General features: G+C 40.2%; 1 protein-coding gene and 1 long non-coding RNA gene across 2 annotated transcripts; one reads left to right on the top strand and one right to left on the bottom strand.

Annotated features, from left to right (window-relative positions):
- Positions 1-213: 213 nt before the first annotated feature.
- Positions 214-17,277, bottom strand: C16H10orf88 (chromosome 16 C10orf88 homolog). The gene is made up of 6 exons (XM_030831968.3): positions 16,372-17,277; positions 15,393-15,596; positions 14,497-14,569; positions 12,232-12,438; positions 5,603-6,057; positions 214-2,520 (listed from the first exon to the last, which is right to left on the bottom strand). Exons 1-6 carry the CDS (start codon positions 16,533-16,535, stop codon positions 2,286-2,288), a joined length of 1,338 nt encoding a protein of 445 aa, XP_030687828.1. The 5' UTR covers positions 16,536-17,277; the 3' UTR covers positions 214-2,285.
- LOC132593627 (uncharacterized) lies at positions 16,785-21,985 on the top strand. Its single transcript, XR_009559347.1, has 3 exons — positions 16,785-16,941; positions 17,749-17,819; positions 21,071-21,985. It is a non-coding gene; the product is annotated as an uncharacterized lncRNA (long non-coding RNA).
- The last annotated feature ends 36 nt before the right edge of the window (positions 21,986-22,021 follow it).

Genomic DNA, 22,021 nt, shown 5'->3' with positions numbered 1-22,021 from the left:
CTGTGTATGAGCCACGTGGCAGCAGCACACAAACTCACTCCTTGCCCTGAACCTAAAAGGGTCAAAGTCCAGTGATGATAGAGGGATGAAAAACTTAATATGCTACCACAGGAAAGAAAGAGATGAATTAATACTCAAAGGCGAGGCAATGTGGAAATTAAAATACGTAACCTGTATCTTTTTATAAATTTATTTATTTTTGGCTGCGCTGTGTCTTCGTTGCTGTGTGCGGGCTTTCTCTAGTTGCACAGAGCGGGGGGCTACTCTTCATTGCAGTGCGTGGACTTCTCATTGCAGTGGCTTCTTGTGGAGCACGGGTTGTAGGCATGCGGCCTCAGTAGTTGTGGCTCACGGGCTCTAGAGCGCAGGATCAGTAGTTATAGCGCACGGGCTTAGTTGTCCATGGCACGTGGGATCTTCCCGGACCAGGGCTGGAACCCGTGTCCCCTGCACTGGCAGGCGGATTCTTTACTACTGCACCACCAGGGAAGTTCCCCGTAACCTGTATCTTGATTTAATTTTTGATCACCCACATACCCCTTGCAGCCACCTCAAACTGCAGTGGTTACCGTGACACCTCTGAAGGTGCATTTGCCAGCCCTGATTTCCCAGACTTGACTTACTGGGTGTGACACATACAGGGGCAGAAAAGTTACAAGAAAAAAAAGACTTAATAGATATTTTGTACATACTGTGGTCTGTTCCTCCTATCTGAGCAGGCAGTATTTTCTTAGGTGATAATAATTTTAATAAAGCAATTACATATACATACATAGAGCAGTTTGTAAGTATAAGAAAATCAATAACTATGAATCTCTAATATATATAAAATATAATTTAGGTTTTCATTAACATGGAGAAATTAAGAAATGGATGATCAGGAATTAAAGCTCATCTGAATTATTTCTACTACTATAATCATGAATATTGTATTTATTTTAATTACTTTAGAAAACATAGCCCATGTGTTCTCATTATAATTATATTAAAGCAATTTGTGAATCAAAGAACAGACCACAATAATCAGAAATTGTATAAACTATTTTTTTTTTTTTTAGAAATTGTATAAACTATTAATGAAAGGGTTCAGCTTTAAATGAGACACATTTCTCCTGAGTGCTGAAAGAAATGTTACCTAATGGCTACATATGTTGTTAATAAATTAGGAAAAGACTGAAAAAGTAATATACAAGTCCTCATGTCCCTAAGGTCAGAGTGATTAATAAATGACCACACTTTATATTAGTTTTCACTTCAAAGAACTAAATTCATCAAAATACAACATACTAAATGAGTGTAAACCATCCTTTTTCATCTTAAATATTAGATGAAAAAACAATATTTTTATTTGTTTAAGACAAGTACTTTCCAGAGTGGATGCATTTATTTTTCAGATGCAAATATATCACCTTACAACACATATACAATAGGTATAATTTCTGAAAATCATGTCTGCCAGAGAGATCTGCAATCTCCTTGATTCATATGCCTTAATCCTTCAATGCAGAACCTCAGCATTTCACACTTTAATCAGAAAAGGGCTCTGGAAAGAAGAACCTGTATCAGCTCAGAAAAGGAGAGAATTCCTTCTACTTTCTGAGTTGATGGAGATCAAACAAGATGACTTCTCTCATTTTACATCAAACATAAAATCTAAAGTAATAATCCTAACAAAGAATAGGTCAGTTCTAATTTTTACTTTTCTATCCATAACTACAGTGTGACAGAACACAAAATTAATGGCCCCAATGTAAACCAATTTTACACATGCCAAATATTACATCTAATTTTTTATCTGAAATAAACAATAAAAAAGGTAATATGGTGATCTGAAATTAAAGGTTGCAAGTCTTAAGTACCCAGTTTTCTAAGATCAATTAGAAAAAGAAAAAATAACAATCAAGTATTCTAAGCATTTTGTATACCCGTAAAACATAAGGTCTTTCTAAAAATTAAGAGTATTCCAATCAAACACACATAAACTACCAACTAATGAAAAGCATTAGAAATCCTTAAAAAACCTGAACACTTTAAGCAAGTATATGTGAATTTCTTATAAAAGTGAAAAATATGGAAAACAAAAATAATTTTTGACCCTATCATTTTAACTCTTAGTGTACAGGATGAGATTTACAGTAACAGTCAGTTAAAATGAACACTGAGATTGCTTTACGTAAGTAAACGGTGATCCTCAAATGACATTAACTAGTTGCTTTGACTTTTTGGGGTTTGGATTTGTAATAAATATGTAATAAATATCTGTAGTACTTTGAACATGTTCAGTGCTATCTTTCTCCATTTGAAAGTCTTTCTCCAGAGTCATAATGTCTTAGAGGCGTGCCAGACGGTGGGGAGTTGGGACTTTGCAGCAAGTCCACTAACAAAGCAATCTTATTATCTATGTGCTCCTGGAGTTTATATATTCGCTGATCAATGTAGTCCATAAGTTTCTTTTCCATCAGTTCCATATTTTTAGAAAGAATCTTTTCCAAGTAGGAACAAATGGATTGCTCTTCCATTCTAAAAGTAAATTAAAAAAATAATAATGTAACAATTTTCCCTAATATTATAACAAGAACAACCAAACTGTAGTACGATAAAGCAGCCAACACACATTGCTGAAATTTGTCTCCACAACTATACTGTCTCCATACAGCACACTTCCAGGTTCTAAAATACACACTCAACAGGTGACCGCAATCCTGAATGCCCAAAGCATTCTATTTCTTCAATTCTTCAAACATTTAAGCATACAATTGAAATGAGAATATAAAAATGAAGATGATGGAATTTCTACCCTCAAAGAATGGCTCTTTAGAAAGGGTCCTTTTGATTTTGAGCTCCAAATCTAAAGTAATCTTGCAAGATTTTTTTAAGGTTTTCCAAGTACTTCCCCAAGCAACTGTACAATTTAAATAGTTTTTTTCTTTTTTAATCCACACAACTTTATTAAATTACTGGAAGCTTCTATGAACAACTGTGTACAGGCTTTTGTGTGGACAGATGTTTTCATTTCTCTGGGATGAATGCCCAGGAGCACAACTTTACGTTTAGTTATTAGAAACTGCTAAAATATTTTTTAGAGTGGCTGTACCATTTTAAAACCTCACAGGATTTAAAATGAGATCCAGTTTCTCCACATCCTCATCAGTACTTGCTGTTGTTACCACTTTTAAACTTTTTATTTTAGCCATTTAAATAACTGTATAGTGGTATATTGTCGTTTTAATATGCGTTTCCTTAATAGCCCTGAGGTCAGTCACACATCTTTTCATTTGCTTATTTGCTTTTTGTACATCCTCTCTGATAAAATGTCTATGTCTTCTGCCCATGTTCTAATTGGATTTTTTTAATGTTGAGTTTTGACAGTTCTTTCTATATTTTAGATATGTCATTTGTTGGATACGTAATTTGCCAATATTTTTCCCCACTTTGTAATTTGTATTTTATTCCTCTTAACAGAGTCGTTCACAGGGCAAAAGTATTACATTTTCATGGCATCCAATATATCAAATTTTCTATTACCTTGCTTTTGGTGTCATATCTAAGAAGTCTTGTCTTAGGTCCCCAAAGTTTGTCCCCTATGTATTATTAGAAAAGTTTTATAGCTTTATGTTTTACATTTAAGTCTATGATCCATTTTGAGCTAATTTTTATATAAGGTATGAGGTTTGGGTCATGGTTCACTTTTTGCCCTTCGGATATCCAATTGCTCCATCACCGTGGGTTAAAAAGACTATTCTTCCTTTATTGAATTGCTGTTGCACCTTTGTCAAAAATCAGTTGAGCATATTTTTGTGGGTCTATTTCTGAGCCCTCCATTATGTTCCATTGACCTACGTGTCTGTCCCTCTGCCATCACTACATCATCTTGAATACTCTAACTACATAAGACTCGACACTGGGAAGAGTGAGTCCTCCCACTTCATTCTTCTTTTTCAAAGTTGTTTTAGCTATTCTACCTCTTTTGTTTTTCATATAATTTTGAAAATGATCCTGCTTATGTCTGCCAAATATTGTGGTGGGATTTCAATATGCATAATATTAAGCCTGCATATCAATAGGGAGAATTGACAACTTTACTATGTTAGAAATTGAATTGGTAATTTAACAGTTTCCAGGAAAGAAATAACCAGGCCCAGCTGCTTTCCTTAGAGACTTCTACCAAACACCTTAAGAAGAGATAACACCGATTTTACACAATCTCTTCTAAGATGTAGAACTCATCTTATGAGGCCAGTATCACCCTCGTGAAAACCGGACAAAGACAGGACAAGAAAAAGACAGACCAGTATCTCTAGTGAATTAGATGCAAGAATACTCAACAAAATATTAGCAGATCAGATCCAGCATTGTGTAAAAAAGAATTACAGCCCACAACCAAGTGGGATTTATTCTAGGTATACAAGGCAGGTTCAGTTTTTGAAATTAATGTAATTCACCATATGAACAGACTACAGAAGAAAATTCATGATCATATGAATGGCCATATGAATGGCCATAGGAAAAGTATTTGACAAAATCCTATACCCATCTATGATGAAAGAAACTCGCAGGTAACTAGGAACCAAGGAACACTAAGCCCCACAGTCTCTGAGCAATCTGACTTCTTTTCACCTTTTACAGTCTTTGTATGTTTGCTGGATTATGTCCAAGGATTTTATTGGTAAAGTGGGGGATCTGAGGAAATGGGGACATTCCATCTCAGCTGGACCCAGAAGCAGTTTTTAAATATTTAGGGTTTTTTTCTTTGGGTTTTATTATTTGTTTGTTTTGTTTTGTCATATCATAGGTTAACACTGATGTAGACTATCAACTATTAAAGACTACTGTTATCCTTCCTTGTCCTGCCCAAGTAAGAACCACTTTTTTTTCAATAACTTATTAAACTCCTCAAATTTCAATGCTATTAGAGACATTAAAATTTCAACCAATACAACTACCTCATTTTACATGGGAAAAATGTCTAAACCAAAAGATTTAAACACTAAGGCAAAACAGTTAAGCTAGAACTATGATTAGAGTCCTGAATTCCAATCTAGTGCAAAATTTGGACACATTACATCTATATAAAGGATGGGGAACATACTAAACACTTAGCCACCCCTCAATCAAAGCAGGACTGGAAAAAATTGGAATTATGAGATCAGGGGATAAGGGCCTGTACACTAGAAATAATTCAGAGCTGAAAAATGTTTGGATGACTCCGAAATTAGCCTAGGTCACACACGATCTACAGGGGACATGTTACAATGGCTCACTTCATACAATCAGGCAGAAAATGTACATATCATGGTCACCACAGCTCCTCTCCATTCATGCAGACAACTCTCTACTCTGACCCTATCTGCTGCTTGTACCCCTTCCATCAGATGCCTGAGAAGTGCTCGGCGCCTCCAGTTTGACCCACTTCTTTCAAAGCAATCCACCCTACTCTGCTGAGTCTTTCTTTCCTATAGTGTGTTAATGGTGAAATGTGAAAGCTCCTACAATCCTCTCTGGAAACATTTTTAGGCAGTAGTTATTGAAACAAACCTGCTTTCCTCCACCTGCCTCCCCCCTCCTGCCCCCAGTCGAAACCACACTCGTCTTAGACACTCACGTAACACCAACAATGCCTTCGCCGGGCTTGGTGATGCTTTCCTGCCACTTGGTGTTGGGTCCCACACGGAGATGGTTCACTTGACTACACAGATTCTGCAGAACAGGCAGCAACTCAGAGTTAGGTATGTGTGAGCTGTCGCTTGCTTTCTTTGGTAACAAAGAAGATACTGCATTCTTAAGATCATTCTCAGGAAGAGAATGGTTTTGTGGCACAATTTTACACTCTTGGAGGCTTGTCACATTTCCTCCACCAGCTGGCTGCGTACTTTTATCAATGTAAGCTTTTAAGTCTTCAGCCACGTTTCCAGATGTCAATCCAGTCCTGGAAGGGAAAGGTGTGGGGGATGACTTGTCGAAGGCCCCTGAAGCAGATGCTGATTGCAGTCCGATCATGTGCTTGAATCCAGTGCTTCCCAAAACTGACTGAAGCTGCTGTCCGATGGGAATACAATTCTAAGCAAGGTAAATAAGAAAATGTTATTATTAACATGAATGATAATGACAGGTAACCTCTGGAGTAACTCAGAGTCAGGCAACCTGCCTACTTTCATTTGATCCCCAGAACTTTCACATGGAGTAGGCTATAGCTACTATCCCAATATCAAGTTAGGAAACCAAGACTAAAGTTAACTTGGCCAAGGTAACACAACTAGTCAGTGGAAAGAAGCAGGACTGGAACCCAGGCCACCGAACTCCAGAGCCAGGACTTCTAATCATTTCACTAGTTTTGCTAAGGAAAATATTCAAATAAATACAAACATACTTAGTAAAATTGCATGGGCATATTTTAATGTTTCCACTACAAAGCCCTCCTTAATATATGGTAAAAATGTACTATTCTCAGCTGAGTCACAGTAATTGATAACTTTCATAGAATTAAAAATCATCTGCCCACCGTCACATATGGAAAGCCAACCTAAGGATATGCAACTTATTTTCACTGGAAGACAGACCAGATAGTTACATATTTAAAGTATGATGTTATATGAGTACTTCTGTGACATTTTCAATGACTAAAACAACCTACCTTTTGGCTAAGTCTGCCTTAATAATTGGAGGGTAAATGATTATGTTTTGTGGCCTCAACTCAACCGGCTATGCTATATTATTTCCTGAGAAGACTCAGGCTCATCTTTGAGAGCAGGTTACACTGTCTCCTACACAGGGCCATGTTCTTGCTATGCTCTTCAATTTTTCCACAAGAGAAAAGCAAAACTACCTCTAGCCTATCTAAATGTTAAGTTATACACCTCCATCCTAAATTCTAAACACAGAACTCTACTAGGGATTCTTATAGGGGATATCATCTCATACTTAATGTTGCTCAGTATCTAGTGAGAGAGACTGAGAAAATTACACAAGATTAGGTGAAGACCCTCAGTCCGTATATTTTCTGGATATTCTAAAAAATGATTCTTGGATTAAGCCAGCCCCAAACTCATTCATTCAACAAATATTCACCACAAATCTACTCTGTGTTAGGTACTGTCTCAGTCACTGGTAATAAGCCAGTGATCAAAACAAATGAAAATTGCTGATCTGTGGACACTACAATCTAGGGAGCAGGGAGAGACAAACAACAAAGAAAAAAAGAAAGAAAGACAATACATCCTGTGAATAGAGATGGTGATAAATACTTTAGGGAAAATATAGCAGGATAGGGGAATGACAGGAGCAGGGATGTTGGTAGGGTGGGAACAACAAAGGCCCCACGGAACTTCTACTGAACTGCCTGTTGGAGAAACTCTCTTTATAAAGAAATCTTACCTTCTTCTATTGAATGCAAGTTTTGAAAAAATCTTAAATTATTCCTGAAAACAAGGATTACATATAATTATATTTACAAAATTTAAAAATTAGACAACTTTCCTTAGGTGAAAAGGAGCTTTACTCAGTCATAAAGGAAAAACTCAATTATTTTTGGTAGTGGCAAAATTCTGGTACTGCAAAAAAACTTTATGATAGAAAATTGAAAATTCTACAAAACAGCAATCACATAAATAGTGGAATCAATGTCAAAATCGTACGTGAAAATTAATTTGGCAGAAATTATAATTAAAAAATCCAAATGCAATTAAGACATATGCTATATGAGTTTTTCTATTTTGATATACAGTAATATTTTATTATAATAAATTCACTGATTATAAAAATTAGTCGTATTTTTCTCAGATAAAAGCTCTTACGGTGATTATTTCTCACTTTGAATTAAATGTTAAGAAATTCACAGGTTAATCTATATGGCAGTGCAGTAAATGACCCAACCTTAGTTGCTGATGACTATTCTTCTGCTCCTTTTGTTTGACTTTATTCAATTCTTAATTTTCTTGAGCTGTCGTATGTTGTCTTGCAAGGCACCTCAAACCCTTTTAAAAGTAGGCAGAAGAATATGTATAAAATAATTCATACATACTTACTGTTTAGGGTCCGTGTCATATTTTATGTGAAAAAAAAATTACAAAGCAGCCTAAAAAAACATGAAACCATTTATGTAGAATTGTGTCCACATACTTGTACATGTGTATACTTAATTTCATATATGTACACATATACCCCCGGATTTTTGAAAAACTGTTTATCTCTGAACATCTTGTAGGATTTCTCAAGACACTGTCTTTAACTTCTTTAATTATAAAGAATTTGAACAAGTATCACCTTGAAAATGAAAGAAAAAAGATCTTTTTACTTTTTTCAGATGAAAATGGTAAACAATGAAAACCTTGAATAACTGAATATATTTTCTTTGAGAAAGTCGGGCACAGCTTTCCCTCAGATAACATTAAATGACAACTATGCCAGGCACTTTGACTCAGAATTCCTACTCAATTATTCTAAATTGCTAAAGCAAAAACAAATGAAAGTCAGCACATGTGAACTTCAAATACAAGGAAAGAAGAAATCACTTTAAGAAACTTCCCAGGAAACAAGGAACCACAAGGCAAAGGTGAAGCAGGGAGTCTAGAAAGCTGCTCCCCAGGTCCTTTCTTTCCTCATCAGGACAGGCCCTGCCCCAATTAACATATGAAGGTTCCAAACAGTGTGGGTTTACACCCCTTCCATAGAAGGAGAGGTTCTGGTCATGAAACATCCCTACTTTATACTCAACAGATAGTTACAGAGCTTATATAACACTTTCCAGGAAGACATTCCATGGATTCCTTGTTTGTGGACAAAAGCAATCCTAGAGAACCAGGTATATCCTGTGAGCATCATTCATAAATATAGCCTCCCCACGAGAAAGAAGACTTTTATTAGCATGTTTAAAAGACGATTTAACAGGATCACCTTCTTTCTTCCCCAGGGGGTTTCCCAAAATGTCCCCATAGATAATGATTTAGCACGTGTGTTGGGGGGTTACAACACACGTGCTGTTGGTTGGAGGACTTGTGTTTCTATATGATAGAAAATGCGACAAGGACACACACCAAGCTTGGGAATAGGATGAGAGTTGGGAGAGCCCTCTTACAATATACCTTATGTACTTGTGAATGGATGGAAATTCATAGCAAAGAAAATGTATTATTTTGGGAATGAAACAGAAAAACCCTAAAAACATGGGCAAAAACCCCCACAAACTACTATTCATGTCATTTCTTTTCCAAAATCAAGGTTTTAAAACATAAAAATCAGTCCATGAACTGATTTTACTTAATTCATTAACCCTCTCTAACGTTTCCAAAATTTTCCACACACAAAAAATTTCTTCTGTTTTTAAATGTTTAATCTCTATGTCCACTGGATCCTTCCCCTCAAACATCTGTTCTTAAAATATGCTATGCATAAGACTCATCTGGCATTGCCTGTATAAGTAGGTGAGTCCTGGATCACAACCAGTGTTTCACTGGTGAGGGCCAGGATTCTGCACTTTATAAACATTCCAAGGGATTCTGATACCGGCAGGTTCCTAATCTCCATCATTCTTGAAACAACCCACTTTACCCTGGCTACCTCCACATTCTAAGTACCCATTTACCATTTAATCCTTCAAAATCTGGTTTCCATCTCATCACTATTCAAACTGACCCCCTGAAGATCTCCAAGGAGTATTTAGTTGATAATCCAAAGGGCATATATATTATGTAAAATTTACTCGGAGCCATAAACTAGACAGACAGGTCGTCTTTGCACAAAGCTTATATCTTAATGAGATACACAGAACAACACATAAACAGAAACAGGCAAGAAAGCGCTGATGAAAATACATGACACAGATGTGGAGGAAAAGGCTAATATTTTAATCAGGGTGGTGAGGGAAGGTGTCATTTAAGATGGAACGTTTAAGATGAGGTTGAAATAACAAGAAAAAGGCAGACTTGCTAAGGCCAGGAAGAGAGGATTCTGGCCAAAGAGAACGGTTAAGAGGGCAAAGGTCCTGAGGTGGGAGCACGTCTGGATGTTTGTGGAATACCCACATCAGAATGTCTAGAGCAAGGCATGTAAGGAGATGCAGCAGGAGATGAGGCTGAGGAGGTAACGAGGGCCCAGATCTCAGAGGAGAGCATAAGGAACCTGGATTAGTTCTGAGTGTCAAGGGAAGCAGTCAGGGGGCTTGACACAGGGGACGTGGAGTCCGATGAGGCCATGCTGGCTGCACTGTGGAGAGGGAGCGTGGTGCAGGAGGACCAGCTAGGAGCCTCCTGAGGTATGGAGGTGAGATGCTAGTGCCAGAGCAAGGAGAGTGCGGACGCTGTTCATTTCACAGCTCTCCTTTCCATGCTTTCCAAGACCATCAGCAACGCTCCTGCTCTCCTGAGTCTGCCTGTCGATCCAACGATCCTCGTCCTAAATTAATATTGGCAAATCTCACAAAAGTTATGCAAGCTTTTAAACTCATATTATTGGTTTTAACTTTCATCCTATGATCTTACCAGTATTATCGTTTAGATTGTAAACACGAAGAAATTTATCCTCAAAAAGAGGAAGCGATGCCAAGTAACAGAACGAAGAGCTTTGAATTCAGGTCTCCTGACATCAGATCTCTTGCGACTCTTAAGCACTGCCGTGACCTGCTCTTCTGGTTCCCTTTTCCTCTCCCCGTATTCTTAGCAAACGCACCTACTCTCCCAGGGTCTTCCTTCCTGGCTCCGGTCTCTCCCCTCACCCCCTTCCCCATCATCTACTAGGCATGCTCCTCCCAAACCTCCCTCCACTCCACCAGCCCCACCTGTGTTTCCATAGCCTCACATCATCACCCCAGGGCATGTGTTATTCACATCTAAAACTCAACACTCCCAAATTACACTCCTTTCCCCCAAGTCGCTTCCCTCCTTGGGTTCCATGTATATTATGGTAACACCATTTTCAAAACTTCAGTTTCACGTTTGATTCTGTTTTTCTCCCACAGAACCCATCTTAAGTTAGTTGTCAAGTCCCAATGGCCCCACTGCTGTAGCCTCTCACAATCCAGCATCAGGTTACTCCTTCCAAGTTTAGACTCTCATTAACTGTCCTCTGGATGATGGAAATAACAGAGCTGCTTTCTTTCTTGTAGCCTCACTTTCTGTTGACGCATCTTTGCTACTGACTCATCTTACACATAATAGCGGATTAAATTTATTACAACAGAGCTAAAAAACACCCACAAACTCTATAACATCATTCAAAATCCTCTAAGATCCAGCCCCAGTCTACCTGAAACTTCCTGTCACTTCTTCACTCCAGAGAAATGAACTTGTATTCATTTCCTAGCTACATCCTATTCCTCTAGCACTGAAGATTTAATCCATACTGTTCTCTACCTCTTAAATTGCATCCCTCCAAGTTTACTTGCCTAATCCCACCCTACCTCTTTAAAGGCCTAGACAAAACGCTACTTCCTTTAATAAGCCTCTCTTAGCATTTCTCATCATTCCCCACTTAGATACCCTGACTCTCCTAATAAGACTACAAATAAAGATCCTTAAAGACAGGCTGATCTTTGAATCTTCGAAAGTTAACCAAAACAGTGTCTTATACTTCAAGAAGGAGCTTAATAAATGCTTGCTGAATGAATGAGCGAGAATTCATAGAAAACTGTGAAGTCTGTACCAAAAACATTTTTTTTGCAAGATGCTATTTTTACCTAAGTCAGTAAAGGTAACAGTCAAATCAATAATAAAATTTGAGGGACTTCCCTAGTGGTGCAGTGGTTAAGAATCCGCCTGCTGATGCCAGGGACACAGGTTCAAGCCCTGGTCTGGGAAGATCCCACATGCCACAGAGCAACTAAGCCCGTGTGCCAGAACTACTGAGCCTATACTCTACAGCCCACAAACCACAACTACTGAGCCCGCATTCCACAACTACTGAAGCCCCCACGCCTAGAGCCCGCACTCTACAACAAGAGAGGCCACCACAATGAGAGGCTGAGCACCGCAATAAAGAGTGGCTCGTGCTTGCTGCAACTAGAGGAAGCCCACGCACAGCAACGAAGACCCAACGCAGCCAAAATTAATTAATTAAATAACTTATTTAAAAAAATACAAAATTTAAAAACTAAAAAAAAAAAAAAGAATTCTGAACCAAAATAAATTGTTAAAAAAATAATAAAAGTTGAAAGGAAAAAATTTATGTCACCACAAGTCTTTGTAAGAATCCATTATTTAAAGAATTTTAATAGTATTTGGAAAGAAATCCATTTCTACTCACCTGCTGTTGGAATCTAACCATATTCATCAGTTGCTGAGCTCCAGGTGATAACTTTGACCCCAAGGACTCTATGATGGTTTGGACCCTCTCCAGGTCTATCCTTGATCCTAGAGCAGGACAGCCTGCTGAAGAATTTGCCAAAACTGGCCTCATGTGTACCACAACTTTACTGATGAACACACACTGCTTTTCACCAAAGGAGAGCAACTAATATAAAACAAAAGTTCAGGAAAATTAATAATGATAATAAAAACAATCATTATTTAACGTCACTTCTTGTTAATACTGCAGTAAGACTGAAGCATTCAAGAATCTGAAAATTAACTTCAAGTACCTTTTTAAGTTTTCTCTAGTCATAGTCAGAAAAAGGCTAAAAAGTACTACATGAATTTAAAAAGTCTTACTGCAACTAAAAAATTAAGTGTAAATAATGTTTTACTTAATAATTTAAGGAATTAAGGATAAACTATACCAATCTGAAACCTTAACATACTGAAACTTGCTATAATATTATTTAATACAAAATAAGACTCTCTAGAAACCCATGCAAAGTATTTGCTGAAATACTAAACATAAGTCAGTATTTTAGAACTTAAAATGAATTCTAAAGGAATTCTAAGAGAATGTCCAGATGACTTAAGAGAGCGCAATGGTTTACATATAGAAAAGATGAGTTCACGATGATTTTCTAACTTGTGAAAAGAGTAAATAAAGGTCAAGCTTTGACCCTAGCTCATCTGGCTTCTATCCCAGTAGCTTTTCCAATGCTTTATGCTTCTTCACGTTGTCCATGCTTCTAGACCAAAAGACATTTCATGTGTGGTGTAGGACAACAAAGCAGCAAAGTGGAAAGTAAACAGCATTTAGAATCAGAGAGACCTGTGCTCAGTGATGGCTCTGCCTGCGTGACCATGGGCAAATGCCAAACTTGAGTCAGGAGTAAAATGAGTTCACATGGTTGTTATGAGGATTATGTGTTAAAATTTCCAGTATATATCATTGAGTAAGTGCTCAAACATATGCATCAGTAACTATTACTTTTAACTTACATATACTATTGGCCCAGAAGAAGCCTTCATACAAACCCAAGGATTTCCCTAAATGAAACACTCTTTCACTCCCTGGCACTTCCACAGCACAGTTTCAAATACCATTCACCTTCAGAGACACAACAAACCCATATATCACACAAAGACACAGGTGAACACAGACCCATGATCTAAAAACTCAGTGTGGCACCAAAGATGTGACTGTCATCAACAAATAAGTAAATGCCTCATGAAATGTAAACACCCACATTCCAACCTCCATATTATCCCTGTTCTGCTTTTTAACCCCCAAGCCCTTCCCACTAGCGAATGTAGTACCTATTTTACACACTGAGTCAACCTATTATCTGTCTTGCCCACTATAATATTAGAATTGGAATGAGGGCTCCATTCCAATTTATTTCATAACTGCCAATTCCTAAATGCCAAGTACAGTATCTGGCATCAATAGGCACTCCAGTATTTGTTGGATGAATGAATCACCTTATTTAAATGACTTCAGAAGCTATTAGTATATACACGTAAAACAACATCTTGGGATAATCAGTTCTGTGCTCTTCTGTAAGTAATAATCAGCACAGAATTTTAGAGATAAAAATAATCCAAGATTTATTTTCCTTAGTCTCCTAATATTACCCATGAAGTAGGTCCAAACAGGTGAAGAAACTTGCCCAAGGTTATTCTGCTAGTCAGCAAAAGAGCTCACTTAATAGTCAGAGCTTATGATTTCCAGCTCCGTACCCTTTCCCTAGATCTGATGACATCAGGAAAGTTCACCTTAACAATATTTTTCATGCTGAAGACAGCAGTCCAAATCCCTTTAACTTTGTGGTGCTCTTGTCTGAAACTTCTCTAACACCTAAGTTTTATATAAAGATAAAAAAATTTTTTAAACTTATGTATTATTGTAAATAAACTATACCTCGATTTAAAAAACTTTTTTTCATCACAGTTTTTCAAGGCTTAAAAGTACAATACCACTGTATTATCAATCGTACATGTAATGACATTGCTGTAAATAATATATGTTCAAATTTTGAAAGAGGTAGACAATTATTTAGAAAAGAATTTCTTTTTACATGTTTACTAAGTATTTCTGAACTAAAACCAGGGACCAAGTTGGACTAACTACATTACCAAACCTACAGAAAATAAGTATATATAGTAGAAAAACAACTGTAGTTTTCAAATTAGTTAAAATTTAGGAATGACTTACCTTTATTTTACAAGCATGTGTGGAAGACTCCAATTTTAGATATTTTTTGTACAAAATAATCTTTTCATGTTCACTAAAAATAAAAAAGATTTAATTTATAAAAAAATTACATATTATCACTTTTAACAGTTACATTTAAAATTAAAAGTTTCCAGGACAATATTTAAATCCTTGGATTCAGTTTTCCTGGTGAGGCATAAACAGCTGGGACTTCCTACTGAAGTGCACTGGCTACAAAGACAACATCTGCCACTTACTAGCTGTATAAGAAAATGAAATTAGATATCAAATGTATACTTACGTAGCACAGAGCACACTGTAAAGCTCAATAACGTACCCATTATGTCCAACATGCACGGTATATAAAACACTTCATATTTTGATTCATATTAAGGAGAGATTAGGTCAGAATCTTTGTAAGAAATCAGAAAAAAAAATCAAGAAGTATAACAATGGGTTAAATAAGTATACTGGTATGGCACAGTGTGGGGCTCACGCACTATGTGTAAAGAGTTTCCTACAGGAAAATGTTCAAAGTTCCAGACTGATAGACAACTTAATTTTTGGAAAACAGATCGCTGTGAGTTAAAGAAAACAGACAAGAAACACTTACCAGAACTTCATCTGATCATAGTCTTCCACTAACTAGCTATGATCTTTTACCAACTACTCTCTCTTCCACTAGCTCTCAATTTCCACGTTTATAAAAACAACTAGGCTGATCTAGACTGTCTTTAAGATCCCTAAAGGTCTAAACTTCTACGTCTGCTGGTATGTTTTTATCTTCTCTCCCCCAGTATCTGGCACCAAGGTCAGAGAATCAATAAATATCACAAAAGCTCAAGAAAATAAAACACTACTTCAGAAGAACACTTCCACACGCATACGTCACAAACCTGTTATCCAGAACATTACAAACATTCTTGCCCCTACTGGTTCCACAGTACTCCTCTCCTGAGTATACTTCCATATTTCTTGCTGAACTTAAAATGCCAATAGAAACGATTTCTTCACCTCCAGGAGGGTCACATCTCAGGTAAAGGAAGCAGGGGTTTTCATCTTGGCTGTTCACGTTCCTTTTCAAAATCACCAGATCCTGGCTGAAAAGAAAAGGAAGAATATTATACAGTTCTCTGAACACTGTCATTAACCCACTTAATGCGCCACAGGGGTTGACATGTTATCCTACTCATTTACATTTGCATTTGGAGACCAAGCGCCTTGCAAAGCACTGACGAGATGCTCAATACAGAACTCCCAAGGAAATGATGCTTTAGAGGTGAGGGCTCTCCACTCTTTTCCCTTGACTTCTGTAATACATTCTAAGCGACTTGCTATAATTGCCTGTCCAGTTAATGAAATATATGTACTGGGCAGCTAGTGTAAATTAAAAAACAGTTCAGAAGTGGGGGTGGGGCGGGGTGCAGAATGGAATAAAGGACCAAAGTGTGCCATTTTCAAAACTAAGCTGAGGAAGATTTTCGACATCTGGATTTTTTTTTAATGCCTATTTTGGTCGACAGGAGGTTTTTGTTTCGGGACAGAAAGGCGGTTCTGATCCCGACAGGGGGCCTCAGGAGCCGACGTGACGGACACAAGGGGGAAGGGGGTGAAACGCCGAGTCTTCAGGTCACCTGCCCCCCGTCCCCTGCGCCCGACGCTCACGCCGGAGTCGCCTCCTCTTTCCCGCGGGCCCGCCCCCACCCTCCCGCCACCCGGGACCTGCCTCCTCGCCCTCGCCGCCCGCACAGACCCGTCACCGGCTCGGCTCCGGGTCCAGACCCTCTCCCCTCACGGCCCCCGCCTCCCCTCCAGGCTCCCCCAGGAGCGTGGCTGGCACCGAGCACAACCCCAGTCCCCGCCGGCCCGGCGCACCAGGTGGCAGGCGGCGCCAGCAGCTCCTCCCAGTCGGCGTCCCGGGCGCCGAGATCAGACCGGGTGAGATGGAGACTCTGGGCCAGGGCTCCGCACGCGACATCCCAGGAAGAGGCCAGCGGCGGGCGGCGGGTCAGCGGCGGGTGTACAGTCTCGGTCTCCATCTGGCCACCTACACGCCAGGCCAGCTCCCGAACCTCTCTTACAGCTCTTTAATTTCCGCCAGACCGAGGGACTGTAAAGGAAAAGAGCGACTTCCGCCTCGTCCGGCTGCAAACCCCAGAGCCGCAGCTTCTCGCCGGGGTGGGGAGAGACCAACTACCGTACACGCGCATGCGCACGACGGCCGGTTTGAGCAGATGGTGCAAAATCTGCGGGGGGGAGGCGGGAGAGCTGGAGTCCGGCGCATGCGCACTGACAGCCTGGTCCAGCTGCTGGGCTGTGCGCAGGCGCGATGCGGTGCGCGTGGGAACCCAGTGGTGGTTTGACGTTGGCCCCGGAGATGTCGTGTGGATGCTGGTGTCTGGATTGACCCGCAGGGTTGGTCCGGTGAGGAGAGTACGTCGTGAGGTAGGTGTGATGTGGCTCTCGAGATGTGAAGGACCTCGTCCCGCCCCTTGCTGTCTGTGTCGCGGACGCGCAGCCTTTCCGCGGACTGCGGTGGGGTGCGGGGGGCTGGGGACGCGGCGGCCGGGGACGCGGCGGCCGGGCGGTGGAGTCGGCTTTTCAGAAAGTCCTCAGCCCGCTCCGCACACGCGCGCTCTCCTCCGAGGGTGTCAGGTGGGTGCCGGTCGTTCGGCTTTAGCTGAGGAGGAGGTTGGGACGGTGTCGCCCTTGGTGTGGGGCCGGGGCGAGTGGCGTCTGAGGAAGGTCTGTGGCCCTGGGGCTTCGCCCTGTCAGGTGGCCTGGGCCGTCCTCGTGTCCCCCGGGCCGGGTGGCAGGTGGAGAAAGGCCTGGGCCCGAAGCGGGGTGGGGTCTGCTCTCCCGGCCCCGGGAAGAGCGAGCAGGACGGCGGCCTCGGGTCTGCGGTGGAGCAGAATGCGAGCTGGACCTGAAAGACCCTGATGCTTTGGGTCCGGGGAAGTGGGAGCGGGTGGCTCTTTCCAGATGCCCCCGGGATAGGAAGGTAGATGGTCCCTCCCCACGACCACTATCTGTCCCCTTCCTGAAGAGGCCTGTGCAGATGAGTTTTACACCTTTTGAAAGAAAAAAGGGAGTTAGAATATAGAAAAGTGGAATGTCAGAGTTCCAAAGGCCTTGAGTGTAAAGGGCCTAATTTGCAAAGGTGTTTTAATACTGCCGACGCATTCTCGGTTGTCTACATCAGTATTTTTGTCTTATAGTTCCTGCTTCCTATATATTAACTTTAATTCACAGGACCAGCTTTGGACAGCCCAAAGAAAATAGGCTTTTCTTCAGAAACACCCGTGTCCACTTTAAGGAGCCAGGTCAGTACTATCACCTGGACTTTGACTTTCTTGAATAAGGCTGAAGGACCAAGTCAGGAAACTAGACTCCTATTGTCTCCCCTTTTTTTTTCCGCACAGCCAGTAAATCACCAAATCTTGGTTTTCTTAGAGGAAACCTGTTCTATCTTTCTTCGTCTCTGCTGCTTCTGTTTTCAAGCACTAGCTTTCATTTGAACAGTTCCGGGAGCTTCTTTACTGTCATTAGCCTTCGTTCTCAGCCACTTCCACTCCATCCTCTGCACTGCCCTCTTCTCCTTCCGGTGCTTGCTGCTCCCACCTGCCTCCCTGCCCTCCCATCTCCCCCACCTGTGCGCAGGCTTTTCCCTCTGGAATGCCTGTTCTTTTGGAACAGGGAAAATCCTGTGCATCGTTCAAAATGAAGCAGATCTCCACTCTGCTATAGAATTAAACTCATTCCTCTGTACTACTCTTATACTTTTAATTTATGTCAAAGAAAAACCCAAACTGGACAGTAAAAGCAGATTTTATTCAGAACTATATAACAGGGGAAAAGACCTCAGTGTAGGACCAGGCTCAATTCTAAATACAGTATGGACAAGTGAGAATTTAAAGCCAAGGAGCAGGGTAGGGGGATCAGTGGAAAGAAAATTACTAATGAGAAACCTCAAGGGCCAAGATGATTGTGCCTGAACCTACCTAACAGAATTCTTGCTGGTGAGCGGCCAGGGTTATTAGACATCACCCAGGGGATGATGGAAGATGAGGAACCTGATTAGCTATCAAGGGTGGTCAGATATGGAGGATGGGGGATTTGGAATTAAAATAAGTTGACTAAATTGACTTAGCAGTGTTCTTGCTAAAACTAGATTTTACAAGGAAATGCCCAGATGAGCCTAGGAGAAGGTTCAGGAGCCTGAATAAAGTTCGGCCAGGCAAGAATCTTTGTCAGGTACTATGATTCTCTTATGGTTTCCGACTTTATCAGTTTACATATTTGTGTTCCCTACTATGTAGGCTTGCTGAGGTTAGTAATTATTTTATGCCTGGTAAAGGGGTTGAGTACAGGTTTGTTGTATGGAATTGATAGATTGGTGAGAGTTGGCTGGCAGCTTTATCACAAAATAAGAGATACAGAAAAAGGCAAAAAGAGTAAATTCAAGCTTATGCTTTTTTCTTCACAGCCAGGGTGGTGGTTGTTCAGAACTGACCTCACTCTTAATATGATAAACTGCTCTCATCATGAATTACAACTGATTTTTTGGCCCTATTTTTCCCCTTGAAATAAATCATAAAATATATGTTGGAAACTTACCACCAATATCACTAGGATGTACTATGCAATTCTTTCACTCACTCATTTTAAAGCTTGTTACAGCTTAACGTGTACGAACTCAATATGCTCTTTAGAGGCATATTTCCAGTCTGTTTTCAGAATATGAACCAATGCATATTTGAAAGGTACATTTTAGAAAGAAGTGACTTGTGGTATTAATTTTCTTGGGCCCATTCATTTAGTAATATGACAGTTGAGGTGTTGACCAGCTTAATTTTAAGTAGAATGAGTTCTTACTGTATTTGCCCTGCCTTTTACCCAGGAGTATACTTCCCAGCAAGGTGGTTATAGGAACTTAACTTTCCTCCCAGCTGGTACCACTTGAGTTGTACCTCTTCTCCTCCCTTCCCGTTCTTTCTGGTCCCTGCAGGCCCTATGGTTGCCTGGAGTTCCTTCTTCTCACCCTGCCTCAATGCTGGACCTGCAATTAAGTTAGAAGCGGGAAAGAAAGAGTAACCTTCCTACCCCTTTTTCCCCAACTTCATTTATAGCTGCTCGCCACCGCCACGTCATTTATAACCTCTGTTCTGGTTAGTCCAACATTGCTGGACTGTATACCGTTTTCAACACAGCCTGGCTTCAGCCTTTCTGAAGACATGTAGAAATTATGGGGAAGCTCTTGATGTGTAGCTAAATCTGCCTACATCCATGATTATCACCTGTGTGACACCTTCTTATCCTAAAGCTGTTTTTGTAGTAAAGGGTTAACTTGTTAAGCGTGGGATGTTCAAAACTTGCCCACATTCCAAAGAAAGACCTGGTTCCTGACCAACTCCTGTCTTATCCTCTAAGCTGCTGGAATATCTGCTTAATAAAATTGTCTTTTTAACTATGGGCCTCAGCCCCACCAGCTAGGTTGTGCTAACAGCATGATGTGTGGTGAGGGCTATACTTTTTTTTTTAATATAAATTTATTTACTTATTTTTGGCTGCTTTGGGTCTTTGTTGCTGGGAACAGGCTTTCTCTAGTTGCGGCAAGTGGGGGCTACTCTTCTTTGTGGCATGTGGGCTTCTCATTGCGGTGGCTTCTCTTGTTGCGAAGCACGGGCTCTAGGGCACATGGGCTTCAGTAGTTGTGGCACGTGGGCTCAGTAGTTGTGGCGCATGGGCTTAGTTGCTCTGCAGCATGTGGCAACTTCCCAGACCTAGGCTTGAACCTGTGTCCCCTGCATGGTCAGGTGGATTCTTAGCCACTGTGCCATCAGGGAAGCCCCCAGGGCTATACTCTTTTAGTTTGGCCTCTGGAGAAGGTAAAGACTAAGAAACTAATATCAGCACATTGGTGCTCCATGCCTACCTGATTGACCCCCAATAAAAACCTTGAACACCAAGACTCAGGTGAGCTTCCTTGGTTGGCAGTACTCTGCACATGCTGTCACACATCACTGCTGAATGCTTGCACCTGGTTTCTCTTGGACTCTGCTCCATGTGCCTTTGCTTTGCTAATTTTAGTCTGTATCCTTTCCTGTTTAAGAATCTGTTATAAAGGCACAAACAGCAATGAGACGTGAAGAATTGCGCATTCTTCCATTAGTAACAGCGGTTAATTATAAGTGGGGAAAGTAGTAGAGTTTTATTAGGAGATGGTGTGTGCAGCTTTAAAAAAGAACCCTGCACTACGGTTACATGCTTTTCTTGCTTCGCTGTCTCTGCCCACTGTCACTACCCTAGAGTCTTAGTAAAGAGAAGAATTAAAATTGGGGAAAAGATTTCTTTAAAGATACAAATATAGGTATTGGGGGTAAGGTAGGTAGTAATCACATAACCATGTTTTACTGCTAACTGTACATGCCTTATAACAGATTCTTAAATACTCTGGGTTTCAGAACCTCTTTATACCCTTAAACTGTTGAAAACTGCAAAGAGCTTTTGTTTAAGTGGGTTTTATCTTCTACATTAAAAAAAATTAACAACCTTATTCTGCTTGGATCTACAGCAATGTACACTAATGTGAACGAATCCAGAAAGAGTGGCTTGAAAAGTAACCAGCATGAATAACATGGTATCATCTATGGAAAAATCCACTCCAGCTTCAGAATACCTGGCTTAAAAAGAGCTTTCATAATGGACCCATTTCATGGGATTGTTTTATCCTGCATTCTTGGGGGTCTTAGACTGCTTACCTAGAGTTTTAAGATCTATGTGAACTAACTCTTCTTTTGGTAAGTTAATAATGAAACAAAATAGTATCCAAGCTAAATCCAATTTAGTATCCAAGCTAAATTTGGATGTGTTTTATTATTATTATTTATTTTTTGTGTGTGGTACGCGGGCCTCTCACTGTTGTGGCCTCTCCTGTTGCGGAGCACAGGCTCCGGACGCGCAGGCTCAGCAGCCATGGCTCACGAGCCCAGCTGCTCCACGGCATGTGGGATCTTCCCAGACCGGGTCACGAACCCGTGTCCCCTGCATCGGCAGGTGGACTCTCAACCACTGCACCACCAGGGAAGCCCTGGATGTGTTTTATTATTTTTTGTTATGTTTTTGTGACACTTGTACATTGTGAAGAAGTAACTGAGCAAAAATTCTACATAGTATGTTCACAACTCATTTTGAATATTGTGTGTTTTTTATAAAAATTACCTGTCTTTATGTATAATTGTAGAATTTTGAGGTATGTTTATTAAAGTCCTTCCAGGGATATGTTGTACTATTAGATTGCAGGTTAAGGGGAAGCTATAGAATCCTTTTTACCAGTTTTACCTTTGAGAGTTGTGCTTTTATATACAACGTAATGTGAACAGCCAATGTAAATTTTTAAAATTTGTAGTTATATTTATCTCTGTGCTGTGCACATTTTATTTTTCTCACTTTCTCTCCTCAAATAAATTGTGAGATGTTTTTAACACCAGACGATGTCTTTATTGGTACACAAATATCAAGTGAA

Source organism: Globicephala melas, chromosome 16 (genome assembly GCF_963455315.2).
Source record: "Globicephala melas chromosome 16, mGloMel1.2, whole genome shotgun sequence".
Lineage (NCBI taxonomy): Eukaryota > Metazoa > Chordata > Mammalia > Artiodactyla > Delphinidae > Globicephala > Globicephala melas.
Note: the sequence above shows the minus strand (reverse complement) of the source record. Positions and strands in the feature narration are given on the sequence as shown.

Bases quoted from the DNA above. Each gene is read 5' to 3' on its own strand.
- C16H10orf88 (XM_030831968.3), bottom strand. From the start codon at position 16,535: ATGGAGACCGAGACTGTACACCCGCCGCTGACCCGCCGCCCGCCGCTG. The intron at 15,597-16,371 runs GTGCGCCGGGCC...TTTTCTTTTCAG, and splicing joins CTGGCGCCGCCTGCCACCTG to CCAGGATCTGGTGATTTTGA. The intron at 2,521-5,602 runs GTGAGTGTCTAA...ATTTACTTTTAG, and splicing joins GAAGGCATTGTTGGTGTTAC to AATGGAAGAGCAATCCATTT.